This window comes from Zophobas morio, unplaced genomic scaffold (genome assembly GCF_036711695.1).
Source record: "Zophobas morio isolate AGI-343-1 ecotype UQ-CSIRO unplaced genomic scaffold, CSIRO_AGI_Zmor_V1 ptg000144l, whole genome shotgun sequence".
Lineage (NCBI taxonomy): Eukaryota > Metazoa > Arthropoda > Insecta > Coleoptera > Tenebrionidae > Zophobas > Zophobas morio.
Window position 1 is genome coordinate 184,800 of NW_026972248.1, and position 11,767 is coordinate 196,566.

The 11,767-nt window shown below is 32.6% G+C and overlaps 1 protein-coding gene and 2 long non-coding RNA genes across 3 annotated transcripts; all 3 read right to left on the minus strand.

Moving 5' to 3' along the window:
• Window positions 1–1,849: 1,849 nt before the first annotated feature.
• Window positions 1,850–2,408, minus strand: LOC135145353 (uncharacterized). Its single transcript, XR_010283422.1, has 3 exons — window positions 2,339–2,408; window positions 2,091–2,260; window positions 1,850–2,038 (listed from the first exon to the last, which is right to left on the minus strand). It is a non-coding gene; the product is annotated as an uncharacterized LOC135145353 (long non-coding RNA).
• Window positions 2,409–3,049: 641 nt separating this feature from the next.
• LOC135145336 (phospholipid-transporting ATPase IA-like) lies at window positions 3,050–6,363 on the minus strand. The gene is made up of 15 exons (XM_064077443.1): window positions 6,217–6,363; window positions 5,696–5,875; window positions 5,528–5,647; window positions 5,344–5,431; window positions 5,039–5,178; window positions 4,819–4,956; window positions 4,636–4,711; window positions 4,496–4,583; window positions 4,372–4,439; window positions 4,218–4,315; window positions 4,071–4,163; window positions 3,798–3,984; window positions 3,486–3,730; window positions 3,237–3,431; window positions 3,050–3,175 (listed from the first exon to the last, which is right to left on the minus strand). Exons 1-15 carry the CDS (start codon window positions 6,319–6,321, stop codon window positions 3,050–3,052), a joined length of 1,947 nt encoding a protein of 648 aa, XP_063933513.1. The 5' UTR covers window positions 6,322–6,363.
• A 122-nt stretch (window positions 6,364–6,485) lies between these two features.
• LOC135145354 (uncharacterized) lies at window positions 6,486–7,472 on the minus strand. Its single transcript, XR_010283423.1, has 4 exons — window positions 7,416–7,472; window positions 7,279–7,365; window positions 7,146–7,218; window positions 6,486–6,598 (listed from the first exon to the last, which is right to left on the minus strand). It is a non-coding gene; the product is annotated as an uncharacterized LOC135145354 (long non-coding RNA).
• Window positions 7,473–11,767: the final 4,295 nt, after the last annotated feature.

Genomic DNA, 11,767 nt, shown 5'->3' on the forward strand with positions numbered 1-11,767 from the left:
ATTAAACTTTAAATAATTTAGATTTTTTATATAAAATTTTTTCAATATTTTACTATGAGTTAATAAATTTGTACTGTTCTTCTGTTTCTACTAAAATTATAATTGCTATTGATATTTTACTAACACTAAAGATTTTTGCTCTGTAGCTTAGAAGCGAAAATCTTCTGTGCTTTACTCTATAACTAAATATTACCAATACTTTAAAATAAAAAACTTGGAAATTAAATACTACTAATGCCTCAATCACCTTTTAGATTAACATGTGCATTATAACCTTTACAAAGTTTATCACTTACAAAGTATGGGCTTATTATTTTTGTTAGTATTCGATACTTTAACAATAGTATTATTGTCCCTCTAAAATCCACCTTTACCTTTATAAAGTGCTATTAGTTACAAAACTTAAAGTTTTACTTTTTATATATATTCATTAAAAAAAAACGTTTGAAAAAAATGTTTTATTCGGAAAAGTGCTTATTCAATTCAGTAGGGTGAAAGAAAACCATTTATAATTCTTATTAAATATTATGTTTATATAGAAGATAAACATTTGCCTAAATAAAATTCGTTTATACTTAACGTTGAATCATAGTAAAATTGCAGTAGATTAAAAAAAAAAATTATGTATTATTTTCGCCTGTAACCTTATTTCAGACTTTTTTTTGAAGGGACAATACGAATAGCGTACAGCAATTACATATTTAATAAAACATTATCACTAGCCGTTCATTCAATAGAAAAACTAAATTTTTGAAAAATCTGTTACCGCTATAAATTTTTAAAATTTTTACTTAGATATAAAATCTTTTTAAATTGTAAAGGCTAGAATATTCCCCTTCTAGCTTTCTTCTACTATGTTACTTTTTATTAAAAACTCTTCCAGTATTAATAAAGTAGTAACTCCTTAATTATAACCCTTTTAAGGTTTCCGTTTTGCTTTAAAGTTGTAACTTGAAAAAACAGAGTATCCCCCCTTAGGAAATCACAATTCTACAAAGATTTTTATATTTCTATAATATATATTCTATTTTAAAAAAGGAGCTTAAGATTTTAAAACACAGAATGCTTATTTGCTGTAAGAGAATTTTTTATTCCAGATATGCCCTTCCTTTCACTATATAAAAGAAAATTAAAATCGGTAAAAAAGTGTGTGGTACACGCTACTCCCCATCTACTTTTTTGTTTATTATAGTAGACAATTTTTTTTGGCATATCTAAGAAAGCTAAGAGTAAATTAACAAAGTTTTAAAAAAACGAAAAGCCTTTTTAAAAATATGAGGTAAGGCCAGCCTTAACTTATAATATAAAAAGTATAATAAAAGCAGAACTATTATTTGAATAAGTGTATAGGCCCAATTAAAAATTTACCAGAAGAAATTAATCGACGGAAAAATTTAAAATAAGCTTGACTTTCCTACTTTGCAAAAGCAGGGCATAAATTTTTAATATCTTTAGTAATATAAACAGTCTCCTACTTGAAAACAAGGATTTCAGGTTTATAGGCCCAAATACAGAAGTTAGTATGAGAAAACAATTGTAAAGAATTAAAAAAAACTTGCATATTTTGCAATTGCAGAGCGTATAAACTCTAAAATCTTGGAAAATATATATTTATTTATTTGTATTAAACAGCTATTCCAGATTTATAAGTCAAAATAAAAAGTTAGTATAAAAAAAAAAAAACAAAGAACCCTAAAACAAGCACAAACTTCCTATTGTGCAAAGACAGTAAAAAAAACTTAATTTTGACAAAAATTTATTTAAATTTTTCAAGAAAAACATCAATTCATAAATCTACAAAGCACGCGAGAAATAGGTAAAAAATATATACTTTTTTATGTTAACATCCTGTTGGCTTTTCTTTAGTAGTATCGTACGCGCGTATGATATCCGCTTGCCCAAAACTTTTCCCTTCGCGTTCTTCCTGGGAAAAAGCGTAGCCCCGCCAAGCACGTGTCTTCAAAAGAGGCAATTTTTTCAAGGCGCGCTGGAACGAAAAAGCAAAACTTTGCAGTGCGGGATCTCGATGCAACCTTTCCTATGAAAAAAAATTAAAGAGAATAAATAATAAAAAACGTCACGTGTTCAACCATTTCTTGTATCACGTGGTAGTCAGAAGGGAAGAAAAGCCGCTGGATAACTTTCCACACAAAATCGCGAGTGAGAGCAATACAGGTGACCAGAATAATAGTATAGTAAAATAAAGCACTTCCGAATAACTTATACTGGGCTCCGTGAATACCGCTGGCCACAGTATAACCTACCAATAGAGAGGTGGCGTTACAAATGTTTTAGCAAGCAGGACCAATTAAAAGGATGTATGCAAATATGCAAATACCGAAGCTGGGAAAAGCCGCGCAGTAGATAAATAGAAACGCGACGTACACAAGAACACTCACCCAAATGCTGATAAATTATTTTGTTTAAAAACGAACAACAAAAACTTTAACAGAAATATTATTATTCAAGTAATTATTTATACTTGTATACATAAAACAAATTTTTTATTATATAAAAATTTATGGAAAAATGTTTTTTATACCTTTAAAGTGAATATTAAATTTATATAAAAGGGAATAGGAAAACCTAATATGGGTGTAAACAGTCCACGAGTTGAATATTAGCGCAGCTTTTAACGTTACCTAAAAAATAGTGTTACAAATATAATAATTATGATAATAGTAATAATGATATTATAAATTTTATACGGTGAAAAAAACTGAAGTGTATACAGCGGTGGCCACAGTCCAGTGATCGGCCACGTGCCCGTTTTTTTGTATAATTTGGTTCTGATAAATACTAAAAGTCAGTAAATATATTAAAGCGGACTGACAGATGGCGTTGGTGCACCTGTTAAAGTAGATTTATTATTATTTTATTATTATTATACATAAAAACTCACCATTGCCAAAAAACATATGAATTAAAAAAGTGCGAGTGGATGCCACTTTGGTATAGTTGGGGAATTTTCATTAAAGTTGATGCTCTCAAAGTTCTTCGCCGTGTAAGTTTATATGAAATGTAAATAAACACAAGTGTTGAAGCCAAATTAACCAATAAAAAGTTTTAATTTCACGTGGGATAACCTATCAAATATCCCCATACAGAGCGGAGGAAGCGCTGTAAAGAGAACGTTGTAGAAGGCCAGCATCCACTCATCAAACAGGATTTGGCCCTGCAACAATGCAGAGTTATAGTGAAGTAACTCGCATACGAAAAAGCAGTCGAGCGAATACCGAGAAGCCATTGGCCATAGCAAACCAGAACTGGATTATGTATAAACAGATGTTCTTGTAAAAGGTGTACAAAACCACGTGAGCGATCCTACGGTACGACAGGTTCCCGTGCACGAGCAAAAGGCGCTTCAAAAAGCGGAACTGCGCAAATGAGTAGTCCGAGGCGCGCGCTGCTTGCAGACCCTCTTTGCCGCTCTAGATAGCTAGGGCATGAAAGAGCAGCACTAGATATACAATCGGCTAACGCACAATGCCTACGCCCACGTGGGCAGTCTGGAGCATGGTGACGTCATTGGCTCCATCTCCGATGGCCAACGTAATGGCATTGGTGGCTCCCCGGACAAGCTGGACGACGTGCGCTTTTTGAAGGGGAGACACGCGGCAGGCAACCACCGAATGGCACTTCAGCGCGAGCGTCACAAAAAAGTATTGAAGGCTCCCTTCCATGGAATATGCCAAAGAAACGCCATCAATGACAAGAGCGAGACAAGATTCTGACAAACAGGAGAAAAGGTATTTAGTAGCCCCGTGCCCTAGCAAATTACAAACGCAAGAAAGAACCTGGATTGGGCCGTTGGCGGTTACGCATCATCTGACGCGCATAATTAATATGATTAATCAGCCATTGATGGGTTTCCTCCCGGGTGCGGGTGTTGCATATCAGTAGGTCTGATTGGTGATTGAAGAGCTGGCTGGCGTATCCAATGTTGATGGCCGTCTCTTGTTTATCTCCGGTGAGCACCCATACCTTTTAAAAAAAAAGGGGCGATGAAAACTAGAAGAGCACTAATAGAATAGCGAATAAATCAAATATATTTCATTAAAAAAAAGAACTTTTATTCCCGCCGACAGAAGAGCCGAGAGTGTTTCTGGTATCTCTTCCTGGAGCTTATCCTCAATAGCAGTGCAGCCAAGAAGAAACATTTCCTAATATAAGGATTTCGATTTTTTCATTATTTTAATCAACCAATCAGATAATACCTTTTCTATCTTTTCGCAGGTCTGAGCAACCTCTTGTTCTCTATCGCCCAATGACCGACAAGCACTGTCAAAGTCTTCACTCCATTGGGCATACTCGTCTAACGTGGAAAATCAGGTGATAGCAGGATTATTAGTGAAACGGCCTTAGAAAAACCTTCTGAAAGTTCCGCCACGGCAATGCAGAGAGTTCGCAGTCCTTGACTAGCGAAGTACTCTAAGTGGCTGCATTATTCATTATAGTTAGTGTTACTCTTTATTATTGTTATCATTATTATTACTTTGCTGTAGCTTCTAAATATGGCTGGTCAGGCCCGAGCCTTTCAAATATAACATTATCGGCGCCTTTGCACATCAAAAGTATTCTATCTAATAAGTTTTATAATAATATAGTAATAGTAACATAATAGTTGTAACAAACTTTGCGGAGTGCGAACTATCACGGACATCCTCTTACGCGCAGAAGTAAATTCACATACTTTTAAAATTTCGTAAACCTTCAAGTAATAATAATAATAATAATAATAATAATAATAATAATAATAATAATAATAATAATAATAATAATAATAATAATAATAATAATAATAATAATAATGAAGACTTCGTCGTGGCCAAGAACGTTGATGATGACGTCCTTAGAAGTTCGCACGTTAAAGGAGAAGCCCAAACTTTTAACGCCGGAAACTAACGCGCCTTCGTCGGGAGACTGAGCTTGGTAACCAATTGTACCCGTATCATTCTAATAATATAGAGATTCAGTAAAAATAATGAAAAAAAGGGAATAATTAAGGCGACAAATAGGGGTATTTATAGAGATATACACGATGAACTTCGGGAATGACAGTATGGCAGACGGCAAGATTAGTAAGGAACTGGCGAATCACAGAAGCGTTGGGCGCTGTACTGCAGAGATCGTTAAGGAGTCGGGGATCAACAAAGTCGTGAATATCAGAGCGCAGCGCTATTTGACAACAAAAAATTACGTCCATGGGCAAGTAAGTACAATAGTTAATAAACCAGTCGTATTACATTAAAAACTAATAATAAAATGAAGCATAAATTGATTAACAACCGATCATCTAATACTTAGATAGGAAGAAATCGAATAAGAAGCGAGAAGAGGCACCTCCTTCTTGATCAAGGTATTCTGTTGGGACTCCCTCCGGAACTTTTTCGCCAGGAAGTATGCCATACATTTCTCCTCCAATGGAACACTACGAATCACGTTGTCATACACATATATCAATTTTTTTAATAAGTCGGAATAAATTATTATAATACGCATTATTATAAAAACAAAATTTACTTACTTTCCTGAAAACCATAACGTTCCTGGTTAGCGTCCCCGTCTTATCAGTAAATATATACTGCACTTGTCCAAGTTCCCCATTCAAACTCGAGGTCCTGACCGAGGCAGGCGTATCGGTTTCCTATAAGTGTGTTATTATTGACCTTATCATTATTATTATGAGTCGCACCGCATCGTATAATTCTAAATCCTTAGCGATCAACCACGTGGCCTGTACGTACTTCACGAACTCGAGGATAACTATCAGCGAAATGGGAACCATATTGTGGTACAGCACAATAAACGAGAGAAAGCGAAGGAAAAAGTTCCCCCCGTTTACACGCCCAAAGCCGAGATAGTAATGCTTATCCTGTATGGAAAAAAGCAGTACTGAGAAAACTTCTTTTTACTATTTATATAAAGTTTTTATATTTTTTAATGCTTATTATTATTAAGTTTCAATATTTTTATAAGCTTTTTAAAATAATTTCAATGAATGCTTATTCTGCAATAGCAACTTACAAATTATATTATTGTACAATTTCTACTATAAGGCAGTACTAGCAAAGTTATATAACATTTAAAGTTTTTACAGTTTTCTATGCTTCTTATTAACAAATCAAGTACTGTTTTTTGTACGAAAAAAGTAATATTAAGCAAAATCTCAAGTTTCTACAGTTTATCTACACTTTTTATATTTATAAGGAAAACCCAATTTTTTTTTATCCACGTTTCCGAAAAAATAAACGAGATGAGCGCCATTAGAAAAAGCATCAGCGTAATAAACAAAATTTGCTTGTTAGTAGCGTCGCCCATTTTGGACCGCTTTGAGGAATAATGTTTTGTATTTCGTATCAATTTAGAGTCTTTTCCGGTATAAATAACAGCGCCGTAAGCCCACTAAAGAAAGGTTTCTTTATTATAGACGAATAGCAGCGGCTGTAGAGACGAATTTCAGTCAATGCCTGTGTGTTGCGGAGTTGGCAGCCACGCAGCAAAAGTTGCTCGAAGCGGAGGGGCGCACTCACCAAGTCACCTCCAGAGCCTTTACACTTAAAAACGCCTTTGAAACTGTTCAAGTGGTGGTTCGGTTCTGCATTGTAATAGCAAATATAGATAATAATAGTAGTAATAGTTTAAAAAGATAATAAATAATATTATTAGACTTAAAAATAATATGTAATAAAAATAAAGTCAACTAATAAGAATAATAATAAAACAGTTTATAATAATAAGCATTAGTAATAGTCTTATGCGATAATAATGATATAATTAACAATATAAATAAGAAGTCAAGTGTCTATAATAATAACGAATAAGCATTAATACTAGTATTAGACGGCTTAATACTGAATAAGAGTAATAACAATAGTCTTAGGAAAATATATTAAATAATAAACATAATAATAATAGTCTTAAATAATAATAATAGCCAAAATAAATATAAATAACAATTTCTAATAATCTTAAATGATAGTAATACATATAATAATAACCTAATGATAATAATAAATATTACAAAAATTGTAACTTTTATAAATCAAAAAAAAACTTATTTATAATAAAAAAAGAAGTTTTATATAATTTTTTCTAATATTTCTAAAAAAAATAATTCTAAATAGAAATAATAATAATAAAACCTTCACAATCTATTAATCCACGAAAAAATCGTACGTCCCCCGAAGTCACTAAGTGAGTTGTAAGCGCACAACCCTATTGGATAATAAACAAAAATAATAATTATAAGTACTACATAAATGTAGTAAGTCAGACTTGCTTATATTTCAAGTTGGTTTCGCCGTCTATATTGGAGGTTTCCACGTAACAAGCGCCATTGGGTTCTGAAGATGACAAGAGAACCTGGAAAACGATTGGTGGAAAACAAAAAAACGTGAAATCACGTGCGCTACCAAGTCCGCTGGAAACAACTCATCGGTAATCACACGAACGATATCTCCCACTCGAACCTGCACAAAACGCAATAAATAATATAATTCCTAACTACTTATTAATGTTTCCTATAATTTTTTATATTATAAATACTTACTATTATTTTATATTTTTAAATTTTATTTACTTTTTTATTTATTTATTTTTTAAATCAACTAAATTTGGTTAATTCAAACAATTATTTATTTAAAAATCTAAAGGATGAGTTTCAACTTATGAATCCTCGATGTACTACTAGTAATTTATCTAACTTATTTCATACTAATTTTATACAAAAGTATTTCCTTATAATTGCTATAAAAGATTTGAGTACTGTAGTAATATCCAAATTCACTTACTTTGCTCCAAGCAATTGTCTGAAATGCTCCATTTCGAAAAGTTCGTATAAGCCGCTTATCGACTTCCTTATCTGCCTGATGCCGTTTCTTTTTTTAATAAATGTATAAATTAATTATTATTTTAAAAAACTTTTACATAAATTTATTAAAAATATATATTTTATTACGTAATCTTCCAAAATTTCTTTAATTGCTGTAATACCCAAAACGACTAGTAGAGGAATAAGAGTGGACCAACGGCCGGTAGGAGAAAGATCGGGAATTTGCTATTATATAAATTTATTAATAGCCCAATTTTTATTTAATTAATATTTAAAGCTAAATTTTATAAAAAAATTTAAAGAAAGACCTGGATTATGATTATAAAGGCAAAGAATAAGTTAACATATAGTGAAAACTGTTGAAATAAGAACAACGGAAGAAAAGTTGAAATTGAATATTTAGATGTTTTAACAGAGTTGTTAGGAAACTTGAAATTATCGTTGAGATCCTTAAAAAGTATTATTATATTAATTTGAAATTCTAGTTTTATAGTTAGAGTAAATAAATACGGGTTCGTTAAGGTAAACAGTACGGTGCGCCGCAGAGGGTTTAGAGTAATACGAGTCGCTTTCAAAACTTTCTGGATTTAAAATTTTTTTAATAACTTAATTATATCGTAATTCCAATGAAAACTTACCACCACTCTGGAAGCGCTGATATTGTTTAGACGTCATATGACACAAGATTTAATACTAATATGAAGAATGGCGAAAGGTAAAACATTACTCTTAAACGCGTTTTTTTTTAGCCTTTAAGATTTTTTATTACAAATAACAACCTTTAAACTTTTCAGTTGTTTCCAAATATGACAGGCCTTTAGCGAATAGTGGGAAATAACCAAATAAAGGCTTAACCTACAATTAAATAAGTCATGTTGCCTTCTTGAATTTGAAGGCAATAGGCATTGTCTTTCTATTAGTATAAATGGCACGCTATAACTCCATAAGAATTTTTGGGGGCAACGAGTAAACCATCAAAATCGGGGAGAAAAAGGAGCCACCTCGGTGTAAAAATGCTCGTATGCTGAACGATAGGTTTTTTCAGTTTCTCTGCTAACAATTTTGTTGTCGCTCTTTAAAATGTACCCACTTACTATTTGGCCTTAACCTGCTGGTTTTGCAAATTTTTGCGAACCGCTTTCCCTCTTGTTATTTTACAACGTACTTAAAGCTTACTATTAATGTCTCATCTTTAGTTACGTTTAAGCAGTATGTTTCTTCTATTATTCATGCTCTTTGCACTTTATGTGTGCGACGTACCCCAGCCCGGTCATCTTCACACGCAGGTCGCATTGTAAGGAAATACGGCAATTCGCTCCTCGGCAACGTCGCCCCTCTCTAGTTACGATCGCTAAGTTGCGTCGTCGTTGGAAACTCACTATTAAAAGTCAAGCCCTTTTCACCATTGACAATGTTATAATGACGACCGCCACAATATCTTTGTATTAAAACTTTGAACCTTTTACTTTGTTGCGCAACAAGCAACACATATATGTTTAGTGTATATGACCAATCATGATCTACACCTCTGCGTTTAATGGTCCGTTAAAATACTATACATACACGCATATATAAAACACGATAAAATTTTTTCTAACTCCCAGTATTTTTTTTATTACATTTTTAATACTTTACATCAAAAGTTCCAGCTTGAATCTTTGACCACCGTTTTCCGATGCACTGCTATAATCAATTTACGAACAAAACAGGCGGAAGAGCTCAGTTAAGAGTCATGGGACGACGCACACTATTCGCGTCAGCCAGTGCGGTTCGAATATTTGTTGTATTATCATAGGGGTTAGTGCTGAAGGTTAAAAAAAACCAGGTGAGTTTCTCTAATCCATGCTCAAATTTATTTGTACTTATCATTAGGTTTATAGTTTAAAACTTCGATAATCATTGACCAGATTGAGTATATGTAAATAGCACATATTTTATAAAACTGTAAAAGAAATAAATATTATGATGAAAAGCTTACAAGTTTGTATTACTATTTCTTTTAAAATCCTAGGCCTCCTTGTAATAAACTACTAATAAGTCCTTTACAATATGTACATATATTAATTAATTTTGGCAAATTAAATAATTAACTCGACACAAACACGTCCGGAAGTGCTAAGTTTAGGAAAGTAACGGTACGCGAAACCCTACAAAAAAATGTTAATTTAGAAAATTTTAGGGCAAAAATTATTACCAAAAAGGAAGCTCATCAATTAGCAGAACCGAAAACTTAGGGTTTAGTGTACAAATCTGTTAATAAAGTAACCCTTAATAGCTTAAATTTGTTTTTTCCTAACTATCACGTTATAAGCATGAACTTGTGCTCAACGGAAAAGTACAAGCGGGCAAGCTCCCACATCATTGAGTTAAAGACCTAAAACTAGTTATTACCGCACGTGAATTAAGGGGAAGCTTTTACTATGCATTAAGCGAAGACCGTTTGTGTTGTACGATAATGACTTCAAACCAGCTGCCTGGGCCTACTTCTCTTTAGCAATATCGTTTATGTTACGATACCACAGAATGAATGGTTGCTCCTAATTAACGAGCTTTGGTTTGGTGCAGTGATACTATACATCGCGGACTACAGGATGAGCCGTTGCCCCACAATCTTTAAAGCAATGTCGTCGCCTTTTAGGAATGCATAGCCGGGCACATTATTATATCTTAGCGGAAGGACTTACTTACAATCGTGGAACGGTGTACAATAACAACCTTCGCTTGATGCGGTAAAGTGAGAGTTGAATAAATGAGAAGGGCACATGAAAAAGTATAAAATTCAAACTTAATATTTTTTGTGGGGAGACAAATTTTTTATCAGCTCTAGTAATCGAAGTTGTTAACTCATTTAAGTACTAGAAAACTTTATATCACAATCAATAAACTTGTTATGCTAAGGTGCTTTTCTATCTTGATAATTTATTCTTTGTTTTTATGTATATATAAAGGAAAGTTAGGATTTAAATAAACTACAGCCGCCCTCGTCCTAAAATACATTCTACATTTGTTAATTATGAAACCTTGTAGGGCAATAGAGCTATTATACTGTACTTAAACAACTTTTTGATATATATATATATATATATGTGTAGTATAAGGCTTTTGGATAAAACTTGATACGCTAAAATATTTTACTTAGGTAAAATAAGCGCTTTTTAAGATTTGGCACATAAAAACCATAAGGGTATAGAAAAAAATAGATTTGTTATATGTGAACTTTTACGTTTCGAAGAAATTTTTATTGGCCGTAACAATGAGCTACTTATCCGAATAACACTACAATATATGTAGTGTTAGGGAACTTGAGCAGAGCCCGTAATTCTTTCCTTCTTTAAGTGTGCGTAAACAAAACTTTAGAAGATTTAAAAACCCTTAAATAACTCAAATGTTTTTTTTACTTCATTAACTTATCTAAATCATACATAAATATAAATTTTATAATATACTAGTTCTATAAGCAAATGGTTTAAATCAACAGGATTCAACGCAATGCAAAACATAAACATAAACTCATCAAAAACGGTTTTATTTAAAACAAAAACTGGCGTTATTAACTTGCATAGCGACACTTTCCATAAATGCATTTATTTGAAAGAGCTATAGTGAAAAGTAACGAAAGTTAATGCACGCCCAAATGAAAATAAGTTTTTAGTATTGCGTAAGTGCCAACTCTATTAGTTATAAATATTAATAGTATGCAGGCATGTGAGCGGCGTATACTACCTCAAAGACGACGTACCCGTTCGAAAGATTAAAAACTATAGGGTATAGTGACTAGTTCTGCCTTTCCCTTTATCGTAACAAATTACGCAAAGCGGGCTTCAGAACTAACAATATATAATGAACAATCTTTTCACTTCTGTACCGGATGGAAGATTAACAAATGTGAAGATTATTAAGCTAATGGCAACGGGTTTTATTAAGATAAATTGC

Bases quoted from the DNA above. Each gene is read 5' to 3' on its own strand.
- LOC135145336 (XM_064077443.1), bottom strand. From the start codon at position 6,321: ATGGGCGACGCTACTAACAAGCAAATTTTGTTTATTACGCTGATGCTT. The intron at 3,731-3,797 runs GTTCTTTCTTGC...CCTGTTTGTCAG, and splicing joins CCGCCAACGGCCCAATCCAG to AATCTTGTCTCGCTCTTGTC. The intron at 3,176-3,236 runs GTATTCGCTCGA...GCATTGTTGCAG, and splicing joins CTATGGCCAATGGCTTCTCG to GGCCAAATCCTGTTTGATGA.